This window comes from Lutra lutra, chromosome 14, assembly GCF_902655055.1.
Source record: "Lutra lutra chromosome 14, mLutLut1.2, whole genome shotgun sequence".
In the NCBI taxonomy this organism is placed as follows: Eukaryota; Metazoa; Chordata; class Mammalia; order Carnivora; family Mustelidae; genus Lutra; species Lutra lutra.
This window is the reverse complement of record NC_062291.1, coordinates 46,509,720-46,537,523: the sequence shown is the minus strand read 5'-3', so window position 1 is coordinate 46,537,523 and position 27,804 is coordinate 46,509,720. Positions and strand designations below refer to the sequence as shown.

At 43.2% G+C, this 27,804-nt stretch overlaps 1 protein-coding gene across 1 annotated transcript in view; it reads left to right on the top strand.

Annotated features, from left to right (window-relative positions):
• The window catches only part of GLUD1 (glutamate dehydrogenase 1), a 36,901-nt gene extending 11,322 nt beyond the window's left edge, over nucleotides 1–25,579 (top strand). The window contains exons 2-13 of the mRNA XM_047703603.1: nucleotides 4,104–4,184; nucleotides 4,700–4,755; nucleotides 5,868–5,931; nucleotides 10,655–10,749; nucleotides 15,332–15,511; nucleotides 16,222–16,359; nucleotides 16,568–16,705; nucleotides 17,106–17,186; nucleotides 18,120–18,243; nucleotides 19,250–19,341; nucleotides 23,340–23,402; nucleotides 24,263–25,579. Of these exons, the coding sequence (XP_047559559.1) occupies nucleotides 4,104–4,184; nucleotides 4,700–4,755; nucleotides 5,868–5,931; nucleotides 10,655–10,749; nucleotides 15,332–15,511; nucleotides 16,222–16,359; nucleotides 16,568–16,705; nucleotides 17,106–17,186; nucleotides 18,120–18,243; nucleotides 19,250–19,341; nucleotides 23,340–23,402; nucleotides 24,263–24,382 (1,232 nt within the window). The 3' untranslated portion in view covers nucleotides 24,383–25,579. The remainder of the gene's footprint in view (nucleotides 1–4,103; nucleotides 4,185–4,699; nucleotides 4,756–5,867; nucleotides 5,932–10,654; nucleotides 10,750–15,331; nucleotides 15,512–16,221; nucleotides 16,360–16,567; nucleotides 16,706–17,105; nucleotides 17,187–18,119; nucleotides 18,244–19,249; nucleotides 19,342–23,339; nucleotides 23,403–24,262) is intronic.
• Nucleotides 25,580–27,804: the final 2,225 nt, after the last annotated feature.

The window sequence follows — 27,804 nt, the reverse complement described above, 5'->3', positions numbered from 1 at the left end:
ACAGAGTATTTTTTTATGGCTCTATTGGAGAGTTTTTTCCTAGACTAACAGTTTAAGTAACCCTGTGTTAATGTGTCTGCCAGCTTCCAGAAGTCAAAACATTTGTGTATCAACTGATTAATTAGAAAGCTGAAAGGAAAACCTGTTTTTTCTTTAGCCCAGCAGTTCCATGTGTGTTGGTTCCAGGGTCTACCTCTGCCCCCACCTTCGTCTGCTCCAGGGCTTATCCCCCTGATTCTTCCACTCCTGCCTCTCAGTTCACTGGACTCCTTCAGGGGCTCATAGCCTGCCAAAATAGGCTGGTGTGAAAGGTAGTTTATCTAACTGCTGCTCTTCCCTGGCGTGTAGCTGAGCTCTGACTGGGTGTGGCTCGGAAAGAAATTTTTACTTTACAAACAAGAATTCCTGGGTTCTGTCCAAGCAGAAACATGTTTTTTGTTATACATGTACAGTTTCTGACTCATATCATTCCAGGACTAATGCAGTAAAATAGACATTTTGTTTACAGTGTTTTGTACAAGCTGGAGTCCAGTTTCTAATTAACATCAGTGTCTAGAATAATAGGATTGCTCTCAGATTTGTGAATGTTACTCTTTCAAGCTGTTTTCAGTTTCCCACCAAAGGTATTAGTTAAAAACACTGGATAAGGGACAATAACTTTCCCCCTCCCTTAAGAAAGCAAGGAAAGTGGTAACTACACTGTGAGCACAGTATAATGTATAGACTTGTCTAGTCACTCTGGTGTGATATACCTGAAACTAAGGTGATTTTCTTCTCTTTTCTTTTTTTTAAAGATTTAATTTATTTATTTGACAGAGATCACAGGTAGGCAGAGAGGCAGGCAGAGAGAGAGAGAGAGATGAGGATACAGGCTCCCTGCTGAGCAGAGAGCCCGATGCGATGTGGGGCTCAATCCCAGGACCCTGGGATCATGACCTAAGCTGAAGGCAGAAGCTTTAACCCACTGAGCCACCCAGGCGCCCCGGTGATTTTCTTTTAAAGAAAGCAAGGGAAATTAAATAACTGAGCAACCACTTCCATGGGCTCTAAAAGAACAATGAAAAAAGTGCTTTGTGTGTAATATAAATACTAACTCTTCATAGCAGACTATTTTTTCTACCTTCATGAATTTATCTTGAGAAGTAATGAAATCAAGTTTTATTAAGTTGTTTAAGCTCCTGTTAGTTTAGACTTTTTAAAACCTAAATTTCTTGATCTACCACCACATGGTAATACTTCCAGTAGCAGTGATAATATTAGGCCAAGATTGAAGCTATGGCCACACTCAGGTACTGTCCTGTGCAGGCTTGATTCAAACCGTGAGCGCCATGTCCCTGTCCCCCGGTAAGCAGGTGCAGGCCACAGCAGTTGCTGCTTCGGGGGACTCAGCTTGGTTAGGAAGTGCCCAGCCCCGGACCTGGCCTAGGTCCCTGGCCTAGCAAGGTTCCACTGAGTCAGGTGCATGATACATAGTAACAGTTTTATTGGTTTTAAAAACACATTGTGGTGTTTGAGCAGAATTTTTTTGTTTTAAAGAAAGAAATGTTTGATCTTAATATTACTTACAGACTTATTTTGTTTTTTTTATCTGGAGTACATTTTAGGACCTGGTACTTCTGCCTCTTTCTAGTTTCTAGCCCTTTGGTAATACACGTGGACACTGCTGGTGAATTGTTTAGAACTTACAGGCATGTCAGAATTTTTAGTAACCATGGCCTTTCTGTCTTAACACCTTAGTCAAGAAATACTCAGATATTTATTTACACGTATTTGAGCACCTAATACATGCTTGCCCATTTTCTGTGTTAGGTACTGAGAATTAAAGCAATGAACAAAATAAAGTCTGTCCTCACGGTGCTAGCTTTCCAGGTGGGGAACCCAAGACTGTAGACAATATATATAATGTAAAGTCAGTGGTAAAACATTAAAATAAGGTAGAGGGGACTAGAGAGTGGAGATGAGGAAGGTGCTTTTTAAATAAGGTGGTCGGGAAGGGCCTCTTGGAGTGAAGCAAGTTTTAATAGAGGCCTGAAGAAAGTAAGAAAGCAAGCTCTATAGCAACAGATAGCAGCTAGATCCTTTTCTTTTTCTTTAATTCCTTCCTTCCCTCCTAAGATTTTATTTATTTATTTGTCACAAAGGGGGAGGGAGCAAGCACAAGCAGGGGGAGCGGCAGGCAGAGGGAGAAGCAGGCTGCCCCCTGAACAAGGAGCCTGAAGTGGGGCTCCATCCCAGGACCCTGGGATCACGACCCAAGCCAAAGGCAGCCACTTAATCGACTGAGCCACCCAGGTGCCCCCACCACTAGATCTTCTTTTAAAAACTGTTATATCTCATCTAAAATTTCACTAACATAAATTTGTTCCGAGATAATCTGAGAACCCATTATATGTAAGATCTCTTCTTACAGCTCAGTTTTCTAAATGTAATCATTTTCTTTTTCTTTTTTTTTTTAAAGATTTTATTTATTTTTTTTGACAGACAGAGATCACAAGTAGGCAGAGAGGCAGGCAGAGAGAGGGAGAGAGAAGATGAAGCAGGCTCCCTAGGAGCAGATAGCCCGACGCGGGACTCGATCCCAGGACCCTGGGATCACGACCTGGGCCGAAGGCAGAGGCTTTAACCCACTGAGCCACCAAGGCGCCCCACATTTTATTTTTCTAATAAGCCAGAGAAATGTGTTCGGGTTTAGAATTTGCCCTTTATGATAGCATATACAACAGATAAAATTCTCTTAAGCTGTATCATTTGTGTTTAGATGGGTATTTTCTGAAATACATAAGAAGCCGGCTTTTAGGCTCAGTGGGTTGGGCCTCTGCCTTCGGCTCGGGTCATGGTCCCAGGGTCCTGGGATTGAGCCCCACATCGGGCTCTCTGCTCAGCGGGGAGCCTGCTTCCTCCTCTCTCTCTGCCTGCCTCTCTGCCTGCTTGTGATCTCTATCTGTCAAATAAAAAAATCTTTTTTAAAAAAAATTTAAAAGTGATTAGGGAAGTTTTCTCAAACTGCTAGTTTATGAAATATTGTATATTTCTATCTAAAAAGCTTTTTTTCCCAAAATTCTTCTTTAAGAGATATCCCTGAGGTCCCCCATTACTATAACTCTCAGTGGAAGTTGTACCCAGCTTCATTCAGATCCTTCGTCACTCACAAACACGGTGCCCATGAGCCCCAAGTAGCATGCAAACATCAACCTCACTCTGGCCTTCTTCCTTGGGGTTGAGAAGCAATGAACTACAGAGAATGAAAGGTGGGTTCACGCTACACAACTCAGGAGGGTGAGTGACCAAGACCCCCAAAACCAAAGTAGTGGGCATACTCAGTCTCCATGTCCCTTCTACCAAACACCTAATCACTCCCAAGTACAGGGACATTAAGACACAGTTCCCTGTCACTTGGCCTCTTCCCATCCTTGCAGAAAGAGCAGAGGGAGTTGCTGAGAAAGGACTGTCAGCTTCTCATCTCTTGGTCGACAAGCTAGCAGTGAGTGAAACGAGGAAGAGGTAAGGATCTCCCACACTTGTCTGAAGAAGCCAGAACTAGACACCTGATACTAAATTGAATCTGTTGGATCTGTTGACTATCCATTTGCTTACATTTATCTGCTCTCAGAAAGAAAACATTTTTTAACTCCTTGCCACCAAATCATCTAAGCCAAATAGTAAAAGAATAAATGACTTTGCTGAATTAGTTGCCTTCTTAAGAGCATTGGAAACATCATTTGAAGGTAGTTTTTGTCTTGTGAAGTCCCACTGCGCAGTAATTCCCTCAGGGACAGGACTGTGGCTCATCTGTTCATCTCCGGGAGCACTGCTTGATGCTCTTACCACTCCTACCAGAATGCAAAAACTGTATTCCCATGCCAATCTTTTTCTCTTAACTCTCAGAATACTTAAAAATCCAATTCTGTACTCATCTGTAGCTCTTGCTAGGTGTCTCACTAGCAGGTTTTCCTTGACTTTGTATCACGAGCTACTCTAAGTGTTCTTGGAAGTAACCAGGGAATGAAATGCAGGAAGTGTGGACATTTTGCAGCTTCTGGCACTTTTCCTTTTCACCAGCCAAAGGACGTTCTGAATCCATCCCCTTCTTTCTCACCCCGCAGGGATTCGTTACAGCATGGATGTGAGTGTGGATGAGGTGAAAGCTCTAGCCTCGCTGATGACCTACAAGTGTGCGGTGGTCGGTAAGCGATCCCCTTTGCTGCTGCCGGATAACACTTTGCTGAAATGCGTCTACACACCGGGTTACTTTTAGGGGGTTATTTAAGTTGCACCGTTTAATGCTTATATCATTTTTCAGTTAGTCGTAATTAAGATGTAGTCTCTTTTTTTTAATGGAAAACTTCTTATAGAAGCAAATTGGATTTTCTTTAAGTGTAGATCTTTTTTAAAAATCCCTTTCCATGCTCAGTAAATAAGGCCAAATCATAGTAGAAGGAAAATAAATTTTTTCTTTTAGAAGTAGTAAAGCACAGTGAATAAAAAGGCATCGTAACTTGCCCAGCCTTATCATTTCTGTTCCACTAGAATTTTAGTTCAAATACATTTTAAGAGATCAGTGTGGGTTTATATCTTGAATTTTCTGAAGTTCAAGCTTGAAGTGTCATATTTGAATTATTGTAATACTGCATAGTGCTTTCTGCCTTTTGACTTTTTTTGTCCTTTGTATGGAATAGCAACTTGCAGCCTTCTCTTTCAGATGTGCCATTTGGGGGTGCCAAGGCTGGTGTTAAGATCAATCCCAAGAACTATACTGTAAGTATCAAAATGATATTTGTGCACATGGACATTCACAAAGGACTTGAAATTACAGGGTTTCTGTGTGTCCCCCATACCAGTGAGATTAATGACCCCTGTTGCTTTTTAAAGGAATGGAAAAACAAGTAAATAATTAACGCATTGAGTGTGGTGCCATGTAAAGGTCACCTGCTTAACATCAATGTCCTCTTTCATTTTTACACTTGGTTAGAAGGTGATTAATACCTTCATATTCTTAGGCATTTATATCCATGTCATATATTCTATAATATAAATATAATATGCTCTGTATACATTTAACATGTTGCTGTGATCTGAGGGTGTTTTGGAGGGCTTGTTTTGTTTTAATTTTATTTATTTAAGAGAGAGATTAAGAGAACGAACGAGGGGAGGGGCAAACTCCCTGCTGAGCAGGGAGCCTGACATGGGACTCCATCCCAGGACCCGGGGATCATGACCTGAGCCAAAGCCACTTAACCAACTTGAGCCCCCCGGGCACCCTGATCTGAGATGTTTATATCAGGATCTCAAGGTCTAGTGACAGATGCCTTAATTTAGTAAAAATTTTATCATTTATCCTATCAATTCCCAAATTAATTTAAGCTGGCTCTTATATACCATTGGGATTGCTTGTAGGGTGCTATGTTAATACAAAAAGAACAGAAACTGGGATTTGAGCCCCAGTTCTACTATCTGATATTTGTATAACCTAATTTCTGATCTGTCATTTTCTTACCTTTGAAATGGAGATGCCAGCTTTATGAGTTAGAAGGATTACTACATAAGATGTATGAAAATGTCCTGGGATGCCTGGGTGGGTTAAGCCACTGCCTTAGACTCAGGTGGTGATCCCAGGGTCCTGGGATTGAGTCCCGCATTGGATTCCTTGCTCAGCAGAGAGCCTGCTTCTCTCTCTGCCTCTGCCTGCCTCTCTGCCTACTTGTGCTTTTTCTCTCTCTGACAAATAAATAAAATCTTTAAAAAAATGAGATACATGAAAATGTTCTATAAACAGAAAATACGATGCAACTATTACTTATCTCCACCAGTGGTTTTCTGTGAGAAACATTTGTTTCATTGTTGTTTTGTTTTCATTTTTTCCTTTATAGGATAATGAATTGGAAAAGATCACAAGGAGGTTTACCATGGAGCTGGCGAAGAAGGGCTTTATTGGTATGTGTTATTACCTTATAGGCTTGTGCATAGAGTAGGAACATCTAACTCCTGTGTTTGTCTGTATGTACCTGCGTAGAACTGCCCCTTTGCTTTGAGAAACGGGGCTCTGTGATAACTGTGGTGGGCGCACACAGGCCTGGTTTAGATGCATCTCTGCAAGGCAAGTTCAGGTTTTTGGTACGCAGTGTGGACACCAGGGGGCCGCTGCTACCTTGGCTCCCTGTACAGTCACTGTTGGGATGACCAGAAAGATTTAGGAACTAAGTAATGCCTGTATTACAAACATTTTCTAATGTGTAAGAAGCACTTTTATGGTAGTAATCCTGTTGTGAAAGCAGTGAGAAATCTGATACCTTTGGGGATTAGAGCCAAAAGCTGAAAGCCGGCTGCCCCTTCAGAGAGTGAGCAGAGGCTGGGAGGTGAGGGGCTCCCACAGTGGCTCACTCTGCCATCACTGGCTGGTTTAGAGGGTTCCCCGGGACTCCTGATGTTTGTCACGAGGTCCTTAGGCCAAACACTAGATTTCTGACGGTGCTGATCTTCATTGGCTTGCTGTTTTTGTATCATACTGTCATCTGTGTCCTGTGTTTTTTGTGTGGGATGGCAATATTCTTTGCTATGATGTATGACTATTCATCATTTACTCTTTAATTTTTCAAGCAAATTAAGTCTGTATTTCTTCTGTTGTGCCAGAAGAATCCTAATTTGTTTTAATAACATAAAAGTATTTCACAGAATGTTTGCCCTTGTAACATAAAGACTGACTAATAAGAAGGAAAATCTACTTTTTCTGTTTTGCTGCCCCTGTGTTTTCTTACCCAGCATTCTCCCCACCATTGACATGTTCCTATGAACTTAAGATATCCTTATTTTGAAATTTGCCCTCTTCTTAGGGAAAAAGAGCATGAAATAAACCAGTACGGAAATAAATATAAGTAACACAAGAACTTTACCAGATTTGGTCTGGTTTAAATGATTTGATCATTTTAAAGGCATTTGGATTCTTGGCATGCCCCCTTCTCAGCACTGCTGTGAACTTGTCCTGTCACTGAGCCTGGGAAACACAGGGGGAGGTAACTACCTTCCTTACAGAAATGCCTCCTGCTTCCCAGATTTGGTGAACTACAGTCATGTTCAGCCTTTTGACAGCCTTCATAATTTTTGTATTGCATTTCGTCTTAGCTTAAATGCAACGTCTTTCGTAGTCTTAAATGGTTGCAGACTTTGTTAGTATTTATTGCCCATATCTAGACGATAACCAGCTTCATTTTCTCTGTATTGACAAATACTTTAGGATTCCCAAGGTTAAAAGTGATTGATCAAAACAATGAAAGCTTAAATCCTGCAATTTGACTTCTTTTCTGAAGCAAAAAGCCTCATTGACTCACAATGCCACTAACCTGATGTCTGGGCTCAGAAAGCTTTTTAGCATTGGGGGGAAGGGGGAGGAATTCTCTCTTTCCCTCCAGGGCACAGAACTGGTCCTAACAAACCTCTGGAACTGAGGTCATTGCTTCCTTATTTTGGGACTTCTCTTTCCTTGGAGTTTGAGTGTGCCTTCCACCTGGCTCAGTCCTAGCCCTGTCACGTCAGCTGGAGGTTGATAGGGAATGCAGTGGGTTTGCAGACCCGTCAGAGAGGACTGTTCCAGTCCCTGAACACTGAGTGTCCTTCCAGTTGTTTCCGGGTCCTTTCATTACATTCAGTGATGGTCTGTAGTTCAGTTCACACATCCTACACGACTTGTTACATTTACTCATAAGTACTTTTTTTATGCTATTTTAAGGGATAGTGGTCTATATAGTATTCTTTTTTGTGAGGCCCTTCACATCAGAATACTGGCCTCAGAGAATGAGTTAGCAAGTGTTCTTTCCACTTGGGTCTTTTTTTTTTTCTTTTTAGGTTTGTTAAAGTTTAGTGTTAATTCTTTTTTTTTTTTTTTTTTTTTTAAGATTTTATCTATTTATTTGACAGACAGAGATCACAAGTTGGCAGAGAGGCAGGCAGAGAGAGAGGAGGAAGCAGGCTCCCCGAGGAGCAGAGAGCCGGACGCGGGGCTCAATCCCAGGACCCTGGGATCATGACTCGAGCCGAAGGCAGAGGCTTTAACCCACTGAGCCACCCAGGCGCCCCCAGTGTAGTGTTGATTCTATAGCATGAGTTTAGATACCACCTGTGTACACTGTGAAGTTCCCTCACATTAACCAGTGTGTCCATCTTTCTAGCCCCCACCCCTATCTCAGTGCACCAGAACTGGCCTTTAGCTCCGCCCTGTGCTCACGTTCTGTTAAAGCAGCTGTGCTCTTTGCCGGTTTTTCATCTTTTTGTATACTGTTGTGGGGTTGAAGTTTGGCATTTTAGCTTTCCTGAGGTTAGGTACCTGTTTTACAAAGTATGGACTTTCAGACCTGTTCTCTGCAAGGTATTTGAGAATTTGTCTGTAATTCAGGATTTACTTATAATCCGAGCATCCCTGGATTTTGTGTGGAGTAGAAAACTAAAAGCCTAATATTTCGGCTTTTGGTATAGAGAGCTGTCTCACCTTAGGCTGTCTAGATGAATCGAGGTTTTTAAGCAGCAGTTTATTGTGGTACATTTCCAGTTTACAGACTGTACCTCAGACTTGCCCCTTGCCAGTAGGCCTTCTCCAGTTGGAATTGGGATTTGTCCCAACAAGCTTAGGGGTTTTTTTACATTTTATTTTATTTTTTAAGATTTTATTTATTTATTTGACAGAGATCACAAGTAGGCAGAGAGAGGGGAAAGCAGGCTCCCCGCTGAGCAGAGAGCCCGACCCTGAGAGCCTGACCCGAGCCAAGGCAGAGGCTCAACCCATTGAGCCACCCAGGTGTCCTGCACAAGCTTACTTGACACTTGACACTGGTAAAAAGAAAGAAAACTCTTGTGGATGCCTCTAGAAGGATTCAGAAGCAATTTCATTTATACCTTGGAAGAAAAGCAGTATGATCAAACAGATCTTTATGAACATCCTTGAAGTCTGTTGCTCCCAGGGAATGGACACCGAGCAAATGGAAATAGTAGAGCCCTTTTGTCAAAGGGGGTGGCCAGCGTGGAGCACTACCTCTTCCAGGTAGAGTTATAAGGGGGGAGAGTAGTTTAGGGAAGTTAGACTTTGTGAGATTTAGAAGCTGCCTAAGGGAAAGTGTGCCCAGCGCGGGAGAATGAATGACAGATTGGCTGGGGGCGGGACAGGAGTGTGAAAAGCAAGCTGACCATTTCCAAGTTATTGTAGACGGGTTATGTATCCATTGCATCACGGTGGGCAGTGTAGGAAAATACTAAAACATCCCTTCCTCTGGGTGCCTGGGTAGCTCAGTTGGTTAAGCTGCTGCTGGCAGCTGTGGGCGTGGTCCCTGTCCGTGGGGATTCTGCTTCTCCCTCTGCTTGTGCTCTTTTTCTCATGCTTGGTCTCTATCTGTCAAATAAATAAAATCTTTTTAAAAATAAAATAAAATGTACCTTGTTCGGTTGGTTAAAAAGTGAAAAATACAGAACTCGAGTGCAGGCCTTAGAACTTTTCTTTGGAAGACTTCATAGCTGAACCATTTTTCAAGTTGTATTTTCTGTTTATAAAGGTAATGAGTTTGTATTAGACAACTAAAACAATATAGAAAGTTATAAACAAGGCTGGGAATGGAAACATAGTGAGCAAGTGCAAGGTAACCGTATCCTTCCAAACCTGTGCCCGCCATACTGTGTATATACATGGAAACAGATGCATAGATATTGTACAGAGATGTAGCTAGAGAGAAAGAAAGAATGTTACATAAATGGAAACACATTCTACGTACTATACAAAACCTGCTTTTTTTCCCCCCCACACAATGTGTTTTGGTGAGGGTTACAAGCTTTTTAATGGGTGCATAATATTTCTTTATGTTGATACAGCATGTTTTATTTAATTGACCCACTAAGTAACAAAGGTGTTGTGCTTTTTACTGTACTGATGGGGGTGTTTCTGTGTATCCTCCCTTGACAGATGAGAGGGGGCGTCACCTCACACATTTTTACCTGAGATCTCAGGCTGGCTGTCAGTGTTCGTGCTGTCCCTGGCATTTGTTGCTGCCTTGGACTAACTTCTATTATCCTCAACCTTTCTAATTTGCTATGATCTGAGGAATTCAGAGCCGAGGACTGGAACTATGTGTACATAGAGTAAGCTTTGATGAACAGGCCAAAGCACAAGTGAAAGTATTATGGGGCTTACCATAATTGCTTCAGCAGTGTGTGTGTTTTCTTTTTCTCCCTAGTGGGGAGGGCTTGCGCCTCCAGTAAGTAGTATGTTTCTGTGCTGTCTCACAGCAGACACTCCCTAACCACAGCAGCCATCCTTGTATAGGGCAAGATGGTACTGTTCTAATTGCAGTTCACGGAGCTGAGGTCAAGGGGAGTACACTGATCTGCTTACGCTCACGTAGTCAGAAGTCCAGCCGAGTGGCTTATGTGTCTCATGCAGAGCTAACTTCCAAATAGACCAAGGAAATGCCAGATGGAGAAATTGCCATGTAACATTGCATGTGTATAAGTTTTGTAGTGAAATGTTTAACGAGTATTTCTATGGCTTCAAATAGTTACCCAGATGAAACCTCAAGTTTTCTAACCATGGTAACCTTGTTATGGTAGAAATTACAAGAATTGGTGTGTTTGAGATGAGTGGACCTTAAAAGCTGGTACAGTGTCTTTTCCTTGTGCCCCCCAGGTCCTGGCATTGATGTGCCTGCCCCAGACATGAGCACGGGTGAGCGGGAGATGTCCTGGATTGCGGACACCTACGCCAGCACCATAGGGCACTATGTGAGTACCCTGAGGGCCCCGTTTGCTATCTGTAAGAAATAACAGGCTGATGGTGTGTGGATGGAGAGAATTCACTGGGCTCTTCTCCCCTTCAGATGTATCTTGATTTGGATATTGTTTTACTTCTAGCTCTCTTGTCATAAACCATAAATGTAGTGAACATGCACTGGGCTTTCACTTACATGCGCCCTGTCCTGAAAGCTGGGGATGGGACCTCAGAAACAATCACCTACTAGGCAGGGCAGGACATGGTACAAGACGCTAGAAGGGAAATAAGCATTCATTTCTGACTTCCCTCAAAGAGCTTTCATTTAAAGAGGAATTTGGACACATAAACCCATAAGGTCAGGAGATGGGAAAATACAAGGATGCAGTTATATCTCTGAAAGAAGGCTTCCTGGATGAGGTATCTGGGCTAGACCTGGAAAATGGGTAGGATTTAAACACAGACACTGGTGGGGGGAGCGTTGGGGGAAGGAGGAGAAACAGTAGAGCTCAGGCTATCTGGAGATGAGGCTTATTTTGAGCGTAATAGAAGAGTGAAGAAGTAAATGAACCAAGACAAAAATACTCAAGCCCTAGTTTTTTGTTTGTTGGCTAGTCAGAGGGGAGGCTCTGGGGCTGACTCTTTTTAAGGGAGACTGAGCTGGTGGTGAGCTGCACTGGAGCCCAGGGCCTGTGGGAGCTGGGGAGAAGCGCAGGCGCATGATAAACCCCGCAGGACTGGAGTAGGGGCCTGTTACCAAGGAAGAGAACCAGGAGGACTTGAGTCTGGAGGACTGAGCAGAAGTGGTGCTGCTAATACAGAACACAAGAAGGAAAGCTACTTTCTGTTCTTCGAAACCAGTGGAACCTTGAAAACCATGCAAGGAGTAGGAAGAGAAAGGGAACTGAAAAGACTCATTAAAAATATATACATGCCAAACAAGCAAAGTATTCAGTGCATTTGGAATAAGTGGGAGCAGGGGGATTTCTGATGCTGGGACAAGGTGTCACAGCGCCTGGCCAAGCCTTCCCAGGTGAGATCAGAAAAGGCCTCATGAAGGAGTAAGCTTCCGGTCTGCACTCGGAATGACAAGTAGGATCCACTGGGGAAGGGGCGGGGGTGCGAGTGTTGGAGGCAGAAGAAACCACTGGTTTAAATTCTGGAGTGCAGAAGAAGTGAACTTGAGATTGAGGGAAGACTGTGATAGCCAGCACGGAAAGCAGGAGAGTAGAGCCTAAGAGGCCAGTTGGGGAGTGTCAGACCACATCATCACTTACGAGTGACAGCAAAGACTTTGGTCTTCGTCCTGAAAACAGAGGGAAGACGGTAGGGTGCTAACTAGAAGCAGGCAGGTGGCATTTTGAACTTTACTCTGTGTGCAGCACAGAATGGGATTGTTGGGGGCAGGAGACCATACAGGAGCCCCAAAGGGAAGGGAAACTGGCCTCCCCCAGAGCTGGAGAGAAATGGCCAAATGGAAGAGTGATTTAGAGGGAAGGCAATCAGGTGCAGAACGGGAAGCACTGACCTCCACATGGTGATGTCGAGGGGGAGGTTTCTGGTAAGAGACAAGTTTAGCAGCTAGATCCTCTGTGGGACCGTGATTGGAGCCGGTCTGCAAGGAAGGAAATAGGGCATAAAGAGTAGCCTTCACTGAGAAAAATGGCACTGGACAGCAGAGCGGGAACGTGAAAGGTGGCTATTGCCCAAAAAGAAAGGTTGTTGTTGTTGATGATATTGGCAAGTTGACTGCGGGCCCCAGATTCAGCCATGCAAGAGACGGTATGAGAACGATAACAGAAGAGTTAGAGTCATCCAAGGGAATAAAGGCCTCATGAATTTTCCTTTAAAGGCCCCCTAGTGGAGGGGCGCCTGGGTGGCGCATTCACTGAAGCTTCTGACTGTTGGTTTCAGCTCAGGTCATGATCTCAGGGTCTTAAGATCAAGCCACACATCAAACTCCAGGCCCAGTGCCAAGTCTGCTTGAGATACTTTCTCAAGTAAATAAATAAAACTTTTTTTTTTAAGGTGGGGGAGGCCCTAGTGGAAAGATGAGCCTTGGAGAAGAGGAGAACTGTTCCTCCCAGGGAAGGAAGGGGGCTGCAGCAGACAGTGCAGAACTCACATACTGGTCTGAGGTCCTGATGTGGTGCAGTCTTGTGGTTGGGGGCGTGAGCTGGATTTAGAACTGGCTTCCTCACACGCCAGCTCTGTGACCTGTGGCAGGTGCCTTAAGCTCACTGTGCCTCTATCTTGTATGTAAGATGACAGTAGTAATAGCTAATGAGGATTAATTGAATAGTAATATAATGCACTTAGAATAGTACCCCCTCCTTAGTAAAACACACAAAACAATAAATATTATATCAGGTATATAATAAATATTATATCAGGTAAACTGCATAAATTCCCTGAAATAAAACAAGAGCACTATGAGACGCTTCAGAGAATTTTGGTTTTAACTGCCGTTTCCCACAATGCTACTTTTTCCATGTCACCTTTTGATACTAAATGAGCTCTGGATAGTCTCTGATTCCCTTTAAGCAAGACAGTAGACTGCATAGTGCGAAGTAGTAGGCAGTGTATTCATTATTCATAGCTTATCCCCAGTGGTGACCACAAAAGAAAGTTGTGAGGCACTGCCAGCTAAACCTTGGCAAAAGACTTCTTTCTTGTTGAAGTGATAGGAAATCCAAAATCAGGGCCTAAGGTAAGGAGCCACTGTCTGTCTTAATTTCCAGATATAAAGCTAAACATGGCCTCAACTTTGGTCTAATCCTGCCCAGAAGTGCAGGTCCTGGAGGGAGGTTGTGCCGTCGCCAGGCTGCCAGGACAGTGAGGTGTGCTGGGAGCTGGGTGGTTGGCCCTGGGCCAACCTCACTCGGGATTGCCCGAGGCTCCAGCATTCACATTTGCACTATGTAAAAGCATTTGGCACTAGGTTTCTAATTCTGTGTTCATGGTGTTAATTATTCATTGAAGGGAACTGTGGGAAAACTACTAATTTCTGTAACTTACTTTACTGGACTGCTTTCTTTGATTTTTTTTAACTCTTCTTCTTTTTGTTGGCAATTCAGAGTCAATACGGTTCTAACTTATCTCTGTAAAAATAGTTTAAAAAATACAGATAAAGACCACGTTGCTTCTTACCTCCCCCAGTTACCTCTGTTTGGGGGTAGGGACTATAGTGTGAGGTGAAGCATTCCATCCTGCTTTCCGTGGGTAGCAGTTTACCCCACAAGTTTATTAAATAGTCTGTTCTTTATCCACGAATTTAAAACACTTCCTTTTTATGTTGATTTCCTGTATATAATAGGACCCTGTAGTTTTCCTGTCCCACTGATCAAGTCTGTGTGTTCTGCACTGTTCTGGTTCCTACAGAACCTTTCTGGTGGATGCACCTTGGAAGGAAAGCTCTCCCCAGCTTTTGTTTCTTTCTAATGATAGTTGTTTCTGAATAAGAATACGCTGTCAGTTCAGAGTAAGGGAGGATGGGTGGTGAAGACTTACTCTCCCTGCCTCCCAGAGGACCTCCGCCCACATTTTTTGTTTTTCCTAATTCAAATGATACACTAAATACACAAAAATCTGAATTCCTAGAAGTAGAATCTTTGAGTTAATGGGTATTTTTATTTGGTAGGCATGCCAGAATGCCCTACAAACCCCTTAGTTATTTTATCTTTTTTTTTTTAATTTCTTGACTATTTTTGTGAATCCACTTGTAGGTAAAACTGAATATTATCTTTTAAAGTGGCATTTTATTGAATTTCTGAATTAGTTTGGTGGAAGAGTATCTTTACAACATTGAGTCTTCCCATCTAACCCGGACTACCATAATGCCTCCTCCTACTTAGGCTCTTTCTATTTTGGTGACGTGGTAGTTTGAAGAACATGCGAGATGTATATCCAACTTAATAGAGCTTAAATACTTTTGAAGGAATAATAGTTTTAAGCAGAACTATCTCTACTTTTGTGATACTGTTATTTGTACTAATGATGTTAAGTTCCTAAAAACTTTGTTTCTCCCATTGGATAATATGGTCTTTTTCTTTTTTTTTTTTTTTTAAGATTTTATTTATTTGACATAGAGAGAGAACTCAAGTAGGCAAAGAGAGTGGGGGAATGCAGGCTCCCTGCTGAGCAGAAAGCCCAATGCGGGGCTCTATCCTAGGACCCTGAGATCATGACCTGAGCTGAAGGCAGAGGCTTAACCCACTGACCAGGTGCCCCTGGTCTTTTTTTTTTTTTTTTTTTTTTTTTTTTAAGATTTTGTCTATTTATCTGAAAGAGAACACAACCTGGGGGAGGGACATAGGCAGAGGGAGAAACAGACTCCCCGCTGAGCAGGGAACCTGATGGGGGGATTGATCCCAGGACCCTGAGATCATGACCTGAGCCAAAGGCAGACGCTTAACTGACTGAGTCACCCAGGAGCCCCATGAAAATACGGTCTGTTTTATTCTATATTTTTTAGGAACAGAAATGTGAAAAAAATGCGACTTATCCCTATTGGTGGAATTGTACTTGGAAGCACACATATAGTCCTCATGAGTAAATTAGTTAACAAAAATGTAAAGTTCTGACTTCTTCTTGCAGGATATTAATGCCCATGCCTGTGTTACTGGTAAGCCTATCAGTCAGGGCGGGATCCATGGGCGCATCTCTGCTACTGGCCGAGGAGTCTTCCATGGGATTGAAAATTTCATCAACGAAGCTTCTTACATGAGTATTTTAGGAATGACACCAGGGTTTGGAGATAAAACATTTGTTGTTCAGGTAAAAATGTTTGTTCTCTTAAAGAATAACTGATACACATAAAGTAAGTTTTTCAGTGTTTTTAGATTTGCAGTTTTTAAAAGGTCATTCTATTGAATCTCTTTAAGTGTTAGAGTGGATGTTTCCAGAGTAATATGCACTTGATGATTCATGTGACTAGAACCACATTTAATGTCTTGCAGATACATATGAAGCTATCACCAACTTCTTTTGGTCAATATTTAAATTAAAATTGTTTTCAGAAGGGGAAAGGTTTGCACAATGACCCAGATTTTAACTTTCAGGAGGAATTTGCTTGGTATTTGGTTATTTTACTGAGTGCAATCTAAATTAAGTTGAATGCTACTTTAGAATAGAATTCGTATTCCTCCCAGTTAGTGACTTTAGTATTTTTACAACCATAAGATGTCTGATCATCAGGGATTGAGGACTTGGGGTGTGACTGACACTACAGCCATTTTTTCACAAGCCAACAAGGCTGCACCCACCTGAACTTCTTCAGGAGTCGCTGTCACAGATAACAGAGCATGGGGCTCCACATTCTTAAAGAGAAACTGATTGCTGAAGAGAAGCCATCTAGTACATTTGTTTCTTGTGGCAAAAGGGTTTCGAGAATGACTCTAAATAAAAATGTGTCTTGGTCAAAATACGACTCTTACCATATGTATTAAAACCTTGGCTTTTGTGTCATGTGTAATTGTTCTTTATAGGGATTTGGTAATGTGGGCCTGCACTCTATGAGATACTTACATCGTTTTGGTGCTAAATGTGTGGGTGTCGGTGAGTCTGACGGGAGCATATGGAATCCAGATGGTATTGACCCAAAGGAACTGGAAGACTTCAAATTGGTATGTTAATCTAACATCTGAACAGTCTGGCTACCCTGAGTATTGTAAAGTTGAAATAAGCCCCATTAAAATCTACTTCCATTATTTACTTTTTAAAATGTAACCCAAAGAGCTCTCAGTAGATGTGTCTTCGTATCATGGGCGCTAATCATAAACACTGAAGCCATGGTGCACTCGCCATTAATTCTGACTCCTCAACCAATTGCAGCAACATGGATCAATCCTGGGCTTCCCCAAGGCAAAGCCCTACGAAGGGAGCATCTTGGAAGCCGACTGTGACATCCTGATCCCTGCTGCCAGTGAGAAGCAGCTGACCAAGTCCAATGCACCCCGAGTCAAAGCCAAGGTGAGAGCTTGGTGGAACTGGGACCTTACAGTGTGGAATGAACCTGACGGTCACAGAAAAGCTCTTAACTGGCTTTCCTCCTCTTTTTTTTTTTTTAACTGCTTTATTGGGCTATAATTCACATACCATACAATTCACCCAAGTGTAAAATTTAATGGCTTTGTATATACACAGAGCTGTGCAGCTGTCCATCACCACGGGTTTCCTCTTAAACCAAAGTTCCAAAAAGCAGTTAAGGAAATAGGTGAAAAATAGTTTTATGTACTTTATTTATAGAACAAAATAACTCTTATTAATTAAATTTAAACTGGAGTTCTGCCCACACACACACCTCTCGCGGACCCGGTGAAGGGAGTCGATGATGTTGCTGGCATTTCTGTATGTCCTGACTCTCTCACAGATTATTGCTGAGGGTGCCAACGGGCCGACAACTCCAGAGGCTGATAAGATCTTCCTGGAGAGGAACATTATGGTGATTCCCGTAAGTCATCGTTTTTGCCAGGTTTTATATGCATATTTGCCAGGTTTTATATGCACTTGGAATCCTAACTCTGTTCTGCGATGAACTGGGGAGGGAAAAGGGTCATCCTTTAATTTCCCAAACTATCTGAATTTTTTATCTTTATTTCGCTTTAAAGAAAATAAAGTAGAAGCCTGGTTGGTTAGTGTATTAAAAAAGACCTGTCAATTTCCACTTTGACCTGAACATTTTCTTCCAACTTCAGGCTCTTTCTTGTATGTATTAGCCTGCTTAAGAATCCAGTTATATAAATAATGTATATTGTGCTAGAAATACGAATTCTTACTTGAACTCTAAGCTTTTCTATAATTTCTAACCTTGTGCACTTCAAATGTCCCTTGCTGCTTTACTCAGAAAGCTCATAGAAAGAATGTGTGCTTAGGTTATCAGTGCGTGAGCTTGGGGTCTATACCTTCAGGTTATTTGCAAGAGGAAGTGAACGTGGATTTGTGATGCATTTAAACTTTTGTCAAAAGCCCTTAAGAAATTCAGGTTAGCTGAAACAAGACTGCCCTTAGTAGGAGAAGGAATGCTGATCTTCTTTCTGGTGAGGCACGCTTTGGGCAATCCAGCGGTTGGTGGAGAACATGCTCTAACCAAAGCTGATCAAATGCTTGTTAGTTAATAAACCAAAAAAGTTTTGTTTTTTTTGTTTGTTTGTTTTGTTTTGTTTTTTGTTTTTTTTTTCCAAAATGGAAAAAACCTCTAGTGAATTGGAAAGGATGTTTGTTAAATTTAAGTGTGAAATTCCTGATATAATCTAAGGTATATTTGGGAAGTGTAAGGCTTAATCTGCTTTAATACTAAAATGGAGCTCTGATGTCCACTGAAAGCATTTACTAAAGCCATCATCTGCTCATTTCTTTGGTGTCTTCCCTGTATTTCTGTGTATAGGATCTCTACTTGAATGCTGGAGGAGTGACAGTGTCTTACTTTGAGTGGCTGAAGAATCTAAATCATGTCAGCTATGGCCGTTTGACCTTCAAATATGAAAGGGATTCTAACTACCACTTGCTGAGTGAGTTCTGATGGCCTTCCTTGTTCAGAAATCATCCTTGGGGCCCAACTAAAAGGCTGAAAAAGCTTGTACTTAAAAAGGACTAATTTCCTTTTTGTAATCCCAGAGAACTTAATCTCAGAATAGGAAATTATATTATTGTCTCATGAGTCTTAGGACCAAAAATATATGATTTCTTTGTGGGTAGTCAACTTACTCTCTCAAATAAATTTCTGTCCAGATGTTTATTCTATGCTGTAATGTTCCCCTAACATAATCTACAAGTTAGTAAGTAGAAAGAGTTTCCTTTTAATAAACCAGGAACTCCTGTTGATACTCATTTTGACCTCTGGTTGCTCTTAGTTAAGGCCTTTCTAGTGTCAAGAATTTTGGAGTCTTCTGATGAGAATGCGGTTTTTCTTTGACTAGAGTAGGCTCCAGAGTTAACAGTCTCATTTCATCCAGCTGAAGTAAGACCAAGACCTCCGACTGAGCTTCACTCAGCCCACGCTGAGAATCTGGGTGAAGTGTTCCATCCATTTCCGTTTCTTTTTCCCTCAGCGTTTTCTTTTTAATAGAGCCAAGGAAAAACCCTGGTAATGGGTGTTATGGAAACAGAGCACTGACCTAAATTCACATTTATAGGAATCTGGCAGAGTTCTAAGTGATTAACCCATTTATGGCATTAGTGTTGAAGTCTTTTTTTTTTTTTTTTTTAAGATTTTATTTATTTATTTGAGAGAAAGAGTGGGGAACAAATGGAGGGCAGAGGGAGAGGGAGAAGCAGGCTCCCTGCTGAGCAGGGAACCCAATGTGGGCTCTTTCCTAAGATCCTGAGATCATGACCTGAGCAAAAGGCAGATGCTTAATGAACTGAGCCACCCAGGAGCCCCCAAGGCTTCTAAAATCTAGTAGTTTCTGGGTTGTGGATATAGTTTGAAACTACTTCTGGTTCTTCTTCTTCTTCTTCTTTTTTTTTTTTTTTTCTACTAGCAGTATTTTAACTTCACCTCTTGGCTTTCTGCAGTGTCTGTTCAAGAGAGCTTGGAAAGAAAATTTGGAAAGCATGGTGGAACTATTCCCATTGTACCCACAGCCGAGTTCCAAGACAGGATATCGGTGAGTGTGCTGTGACAGGTCCACACTCTCCACACACAGTCCGCTCTTCTGTAGACCCAGGCAGAGGGATCGGGGTGAGGGGTGGTTGGCAGCATGGCGGTAATGACGATCTGTGTGTGCTTTGTACAGTCCTCTCTCCTTACATGCTAAACACTGAGTACGAATTATAGTTTTTTTTTTAAGATTTTATTTATTTATTTGGCAGAGATCACAAGTAGGCAGAGAGGCAGGCAGAGAAGGAGGAGGGGGGAAGCAGGCTCCCCGCCAAGCAGAGAGCCCGATGCGGGGCTCAATCGCAGGACCCTGGGATCATGACCTGAGCCAAAGGCAGAGGCTTTAACCCACTGAGCCACCCAGGTGCCCCACAGTGTACCTTTATTTTGGTGATGAGGCAAATTGGTGCAGCTCTTCGGAAAAGTTGAAGACCTATGACAGTTTTCCTGCCCATGGGCACCATCATAATATCCCCTCTGGGAATTACCCGGTTGATCCTGAGAAAATCATTCTAAAGGAGAGGAATGACACCGCACGTGGTGATGTCACTGGAACAGTGTTCACAGTTAGGTTTTTAAATTAGGTTTGATTTAACCGTCTACATGCACATGGGTGGGAAATGGCCAAGTTATAATAAATACATCTTTATATGAAGTATTTAGTCATAGAAAGTAATGTAAGGTGAGATTACAACATGGAAGGAAAGTTAGGGTTTTCTTTTGAGGAATAGAAGGTGCTTTGCCACTCTGGGTATTAACCATTGCCCTAAATGAGACTTCACCTTTCCCAGAGCTGTGTCTCCATTCTGGTCACTCTGCCTGCAGTGCCCTGACCGGCTCCCTGCCTGAGTACCCCAGCCCTGAAGGTCCCACTGCATGCAGGATTGCACACATCCTTCATCACACGTGTCCCTGCACTGCCAGGACTTAACTGCCCTTAGATGGGCTTCCTGCTCCTCCCTGTGGCCGCCTATGTCCTGGTACTGAAGCCTCAAAAGGGACTACGGGAGGAGGACAGCCAGTTTTAGGAAGACAGCCATGATGACTTGCTTTTTATCCTTTTTAATTTTATTTTATTTTATTTTTAAGATTGACTTATTTATTTGACAGAGAAATCATAAGTACGCAGAGAGGCGGGGGGAGCAGGCTCCTTGCTGAGCAGAGAACCCGATGCGGGGCTTGATCCCAGGACCCTGAGATCATGACCTGAGCTGAAGGCAGAAGCTTAACCCACTGAGCCACCCAGGCGCCTCATTATCCTTTTTTAAATAATCTTTGCCCAGTGTGTTGGGCTCAGAATTTCCAAGTGCTTTCAGTGCTTCAGATGTTGAACTGAATTGCTATTTCTCATCTCTTACTGACTTATTACAGGAGTCTTGTGGTATTAGTTTAAAAAACAGTTTTTATTCCAGCCCTTTCCCTCCCGCTCCCCCATCCCCAGCCAAGCTCCGGCCCTGCCAGGACTTTCATCATTGACCACCACCCCACCCCCACCCCCACTCCTCAGTCCTCTTGTTGTCTGACTTAAAAACTCCACACTGCATCATTAAGTCATGCCCTCATCTTGTTTTGCCTCAGCATACCCCCTTGCTAACACCTGAACCCTGATGAAACCCGAGTCTGCTCCCTCCACACCTGTCCCCTGTGGGCTGGAGGCCCTGCCGACTGCTTCATCCTGACCCGAACCTCAAGTCTACAGCCAGCGCTGCTTGGCAGTTGTCCTGCCTCTCCCTGTTCCACTTTCTCATTCTCTTCTCCCCCGCATTCCAGCACATGACCCAGGATCTGTCCACAGAGTAGACTTCCCCGGCGCTTGGCGCCTGCACCTTGTCTCTTGTCGCCTCTCCTCTGGTTCCAGAGTGGCTCTGGGTACCTCCATCTAAGCCCAGTGGCCTGTTTTCACCCCCCGAAAATGCGCTGCCTTCCCTTCTCTTCCGCATCGGCAGTCATTCCTGACAGTGTGCTTAATGCAGTCTTAAAAAAATTCAATCTCAATCCCAGTTCCTCTTCCAAACTTGGTTCTTGCCATTTTCATTTCGCTCATACCAGACATCCTTGAGAGTTGTGTGTACCGTCTCCGTGCGCTGACGCCCACACTCCTCCAAAACTGTTCTTGACCAGATGACCTGTGGCATCAGGCACTGCCACACCCATGGTCGATTTTCTGTCTCCTCTTCCTTCGCTGATCAGCAGCTTTTGTCACAGGATATCATTCCCCCTGAAATAGTTTCTTCTCTTAGCTTCCAAGACCCTGCACCCTCACTGGTATCTTCCTGCTTCCCCAGCCATTCCTGCGCATTTGCCCTCTGCCATCCTCATTGCCTCTCCCTGCTGCTCTTCGTGGTGGAAGGCCTCGGGCCCTGGATCACTTCAGTGTCTGAATTCAGAATTTTAGTGATCTCCCTCAGTTCTGGTTTTAAGTCCACAAATAGGCGGACTCCCTCCACCAGAATATCAACTCCGTGAGAACAGAGAATTTTCATTATTTTGTTCTCTGCTCTGCCCCCAGTGCCTAGAAGAATGCCTGGTACGTGGTAGCTGCTCCATGAATGTTTCACGAGAGAATGAGTGAGTGAGAAAGAGCAGTAATCCCACTTGGAAAGGAAGTTTTTTTTCTTCTTCCTAAGTTGATAGGACGGAACAAAGTTTGACCCAGATGTTTCTCAGTTGATACAGATTTTACAGATACACACCTTCTGAAGGGACAAGAATGCTGACGAGACGAAGGTCAGCATAGACCCCTGTGGTTGGCAACCCAGTTTTTTTTTTTTTTTTTTAAAGATTTTATTTATTTATTTGACAGAGATCACAAGTAGGCAGAGAAGCAGGCAGAGAGAGGAGGAAGCAGGCTCCCTGCCGAGCAGAGAGCCCGATGCGGGGCTCGATCCCAGAACCCTGGGACCATGACCTGAGCCGAAGGCAGAGGCTTTAACCCACTGAGCCACCCAGGCGCCCCGGCAACCCAGTTTTTAAGTTTTCATCTGGCATAGCCAGATTTGTATTTGACAGCTGGGTAGGACATATTAGAAAGGGGGCGATCATTAATTGTCCTAAAATTTTAGAAAGCGTCTAGAAACTAGATAGAGGAGTCTATTGAAACAAATTGACTTAAGGAAGTAATTGGCATGGGAAGATGAGCTGACTTGTTGGTCGAAGGCCCTGGATTATACCCCAGCTCTAAAAATGGCTGTCTGTAACCATGGCCAACTTCTCTGGTCGTCGGCACTCTCTTCAGTGGAATGAGGGGATAACAAGGAGCTGCTGAGCTCTGTTCAGCTTTCCACATTGGTGGCACTGCTGAGTACGTAGCCAGGATCCTTCCGCAGAGCTGCTGTTGAGGTGGCCAGACTCCTTTCTGGGCCCCTTACAATGTCCCTGTTAGCTGCAGAACAGAGGTGAGCCATGAAGTGGACAGTGTAATGTGCTGCTGTGGTCCGTCTGCTCTCAGAGGGGCAACTCGTGCTGGACTCGCTACTCGCCCCCATGTTTTCCTCCTGCAGGCTCTTCTGTGTGCGTTGTTTTACCATCTTACTTCATGAGTTACTTGTTTGTCAAATATAATGAAAACCAAGCTGTGATTAAAACACAACTATTTAAGGGCACTTGGGTGGCTCAGTGGGTTAAGCCTCTGCCTTCGGCTCAGGTCATGATCCCAGCGTCCTGGGATCGAGTCCCGCATTGGGCTCCTTGCTTGTTGGGGAGTCTGCTTCTCCCTCTCCCTCTACCCCCCTGCCTGCACTCTTTCTCATGCTTTCTCTCTCAAATAAATAAACAAAATCTTAAAAAAAAAAAACACACACACACACACACACAACTATTTAAATAGCTATTTAGATACCTTACAGAAAAATTTTTAAAAAGATACGTATAGGAATTAAATATGTCTTTACCAAAAGACAACACAGTTCTCTCTGGCTGTATATTGATTGAAGAATCCTTTGTGTGGTTATAAATGAAGCGTGTCTGTGTGTGGTGGTGTTAAACTTCTCTTCTTTTTCTGCCCAGGGCGCCTCCGAGAAGGACATCGTGCACTCCGGCTTGGCGTACACCATGGAGCGCTCTGCCAGGGTACGTGTGCAGGTGCTCCTGGCGAGTCTGCTCCCGCACGGAGCCCCACTCGGCCGCGTCCTCTAGGCGGCCAGACTTTGCAGTCTGTTCACATGTTCTTCAGGAACGTGTAGCAGAAGGCTGGCTTTTCCAGGCTCCCCTGATGGGCAGTGTTTCCACTGTCTATAGTATGTTTACCAGGCTCTGGGGAATAGATAACAGCAGGTTAGGTGGGAGTGATGTGTGGTGTCATTACACCACTCTGTTGGGTCTGCAGGGAACTACCTCACGAGGGAATTTGCTGTAAGTAAAAGGATTTTTGACCATTTGGTCCTTATTTCAATACCTTAAACACAATTTGAGTCCAGTTTTCCTGATTTCTTCTTTAGATTCCGTCCACCTGGCTTTAAGTTGAAATCGCATAAGCAGACCTTAACGGTGGTGCTTGCTGTTAATTTTTTTTTAATGTGATATCATTGACATGCCATAAATTCACCCTTTTAAAGTACACAGTCCTCAACTTTATCTTCCCAAGACTGTGTAGCCGTCACCGCTCGGTCCAGAACATTTTCGGCACCACCCCATTTTTAGTTCTGTAGAATCATCACCAAGTGTAACAGTGAGCTCAGTCCAGCTAACAGGATGTCTGACGGACAGAGACACGATTCATATTTGAGAGCAACTTCTCATTGCCACCTAATCGGTAACATGTATTAGTCTGGAGAGTTGTCCTTCTCAATGGGGTTCAGTGGCCAAAAAGTCTCACACTGACGTGGGGGTGGGTTCGCCTCACAGGGCCCACGTGCGGCTTCTGTGTTCATGGCCATGGCCCAGCTGCTGGGGTCGGGGTTGTCTTCACTGTGTTTTCTCTGGCCTTCCAGCAAATCATGCGCACGGCCATGAAGTACAATCTGGGTTTGGATCTGAGAACGGCTGCCTACGTCAACGCCATTGAGAAAGTCTTCAAGGTGTACAATGAAGCCGGTGTGACCTTCACATAGACAGAGTGTGGCTGACCTCTTCACTGCCCTCTTCCCCTCTTCATCTGCAGACCCTTCACAAGTTTACATGTAACCACAGAAATCTCTCTCTCTTTCTCTCTCTCTCTCGACTTGCTAGATAAATGGACGTCATTCTCAACAAGTCGGTCGAAATCAGCCCCTTTGAGAAAAAAGAAATTAAGGTTAGGGGATCATATGTAAGCTGATGAATATGGAAGTAGAAATTCCTTAGGCCAGAGAGCCATATAGGTATTTGGCTGTTAAATGAAGGTCTCCCCCATCTGTCTGTGCTGCTGTGCTCTGCGGCTACTTCCAGTACAGTCATAGCTGGGGCCAGGAACACACCTGTTGGCCAAGAGCAGCCAGTTGCTTGCTGCTTCAGCTCTGAACGAGTCTGACACATGCTGGAACTTGGCCACCTCTGAGCCATGGGTGTGGGGCATTTTCAGAAGGTGGCATGGTCCTCAAGTGAGTTACTGGTATTTTACATCAGCAAAATAACTCAGTTTTACCGATTGCGACAAAAATAAAAGCTGTTTCTCTTTATGCATTTTATTCTCTTAGAATAAAATAAGTACATGCTGCTGTAATAAAACTGCCTTTAATCACTTACCAAGCCTAACCTTGACTCAAGCAGTGAATGCCTATAAACGTAATAAATGAAAAAAAGCTAGTATTTTTATAATATAAAACAGTATCATTTATAGCTTATCAATCATGTATTGTCCAGCAAAAAATGAAAAGTCTGATGGAGAATTAAGTTATCTTCATACCTGCAAATGGTGGAGGCTATTTTTGTTAAGACTGTCAGAATTTACTAACTGCAATTATGACATATAGTCCAAAGAGTGCAGTAACCTCCTTATCATGTTAATTAATTGTTCTCTTTTGAAGATCTACTGTGTTGTCTAATTGAACAATAATTCAAGTAGAGTGTCCCAGAAAAAAACCACTCTGGCTCCCACTTTGGAGTCTAGCTGGCGGCTCCGAGCTCTGCCAATGACCCCTACTCGGCCTGACTTGGAGTCCTCTTTGAGAGGCCTGGATTCTGCGCACAGCTTCATTACCACTGGGCTGGAAACAACCTTGGGTTGAGTGTTTCGTTTGGGAGTTTCTTCGCCAGAGCCTTTTGAACAGTAGTGTCCCAGTGGAGTACTAGATATTATTTATGTAAGAATGAGCTTTTTTTTTTTTTTTTTTTTTAAACAATATCCTTTCAGAAATTTCTAACTACTTTGTAACTGCATGACTTAACCTAGTGATAAAAGCAGTTATTAAAAGTCTACCTTTTCCAAAGCTTACGCTTCCTGTGATTCTGTGTTTTCATATTTAAGAGTAACTTTCTGTAAATAATTAAACTAAGTTGGGTTTCTGAAATTTTTGGAACCACCTGTATAACATTTCTTTCCACTATATATTATGAGCCACCCAGATTTTATTCTCGAATTCTTTCATGTTTCATTCTGTTAAGCAGTATCAATGGCTGTTCTTGGGGAGGAGGTTCTGGTACTCAAAGCTGATACACCTAGGTAATTTTTAGTGCCTTTTTTAATGAAGGAACTTTTCAGTGATCAGGGATTTGTTTTTAATAATTGAGCCACAGCTTGTAACACCTTAGGGCAGAATACTAACCATGGTTGGCAGAACTAGATCCTAGACCCGACTCCACCAGTCACTCACTGAGCTGCCAAATCTGGAGCTCTGCTTCCAACTGGACTGTTTTGTCCCAATTCTGTCTAGAACACCTGCGGTTCTGAGCATCAAGTCAGGCAATAGGTAAAGAAGCCCCCGACACCATGGACACAGGGAGCCCTTCCCAGACTGCTCTGTCTACTTACACTCCTACCAGGTGTGAAAGGGGGATGCTAAGTCTTCATGGTGGCCTTTGTCTTAACAACCTTGGGACTATTTGTATGTGTCTTTTTTATACATATATTTTTATTCAGGAGAGAGAGAGCAAGAGAGCGAGCACAGAGGGAGAGTGAGGAGGAGAAACAGACTCCCCACTGAGTGGAGAGCCCGATGTGGGGCTCAATCGCAGGACCCTGGAATCATGACTCGAGCCAAAGACAGACACTCAACTAACTGAGCCACCCAGGTGCCCCTTTGTAGTGGTTATTTAAAGATTAGGTAGACGTTGATGTTTGTTGCAGATGCTAATGTTAGGAAACCTGAATCATGCTTGCTAGCTGTATAGAGTGCTGGTGTCAACTTTGGTTTCCAGGGGTTTGAGTTTGAAAATCCTGGTAGTTAGTCTTTCAGCTTCACTGAAATTTTCTAGTTTATTTACTATTCATAATTTCTAAAAATTACATATAATACTCTAAAATTAATTGCTTCTGAAATAGCCACAGATAGCTCAGGTGACATGTGAAGAATACTTCGCTCTTGACTGGTGAAGCCCTACACCAGAATGTGTTCTAATTATCCGACAGAGTTCGGCAAAATGAGACGGAAAAGCTTGGTTTTCGGTTTGGGAGGCAATTTTTTGTTTATTTTTTTCCTTAACAGTGCTTCTGGTAACTCAAATTACTAGGATTGGTGATAGACTTTTTACACAAAAACCTTAGCGTATTAACTTACTAGCTTTAAGTAAATTCGTTATTCCCTAAACCTCCCTGGTAGACTTCTTGGCCATGCTATACTTTCAGACAGTCCAGCCATGGCAGAGGAAGGGAACTGCATCTATAGGCCTTGCACAGAGACTCCTGTGAAAGCGTTCTTTGCTTTGTAATAGGAGTATTAGGATTTTTTTCCACAAATTACTTTTATTAGCTCCTTTGTATTGATGTTCAAAGCTTACACAGTGGTTTAGGCAGTTTCTTAACCTCCATGCTGTTGATAGTTCGGGCCGGGTAGTTCCTTGTTTGGGGGACTACCCTGTGCTTTGTAGGATGTTTAACAACATCCCTGGCCTCCATTAGATGCCAGTGGCACCTCAGATACGACAATCAGAAACGCATTCACATTGCCAAATGAACGCAGATGCTCAACTGACTGAGCCACCCAGGCATCCCGAGAACTTCTGAATGTGATAAAAACATGTACAAAGACCCACAGTTCCCAACATAACTGATGAAAAACAAAGTGGTATGTACATGAGGTGGGATATTATTCACCCATGAAAAGGAAAGGAGTGGTGATGACACGCCACAACTTCAATGAACCTTGAAAACATGCTAAGGAAGTGAAGGAAGTCAGACACAGAAGGTCAATATACTGTATGAGTTCTTCTATACTCTGTACCCAGAATAGGTATTCACAGATAGAGAAAGCAGATTCATGGTTACCAGGAGCTGGGGGAGTGAGGAATGGTTGCTTAGGAGTATGGGGTGTTTTTCTGAGACAGTCTGTGCTTGGTTGGTTGGTTTAAGATTTATCTATCAGTGCACACGCACAGTTTGGGGGAGGGGAAGAGGGAG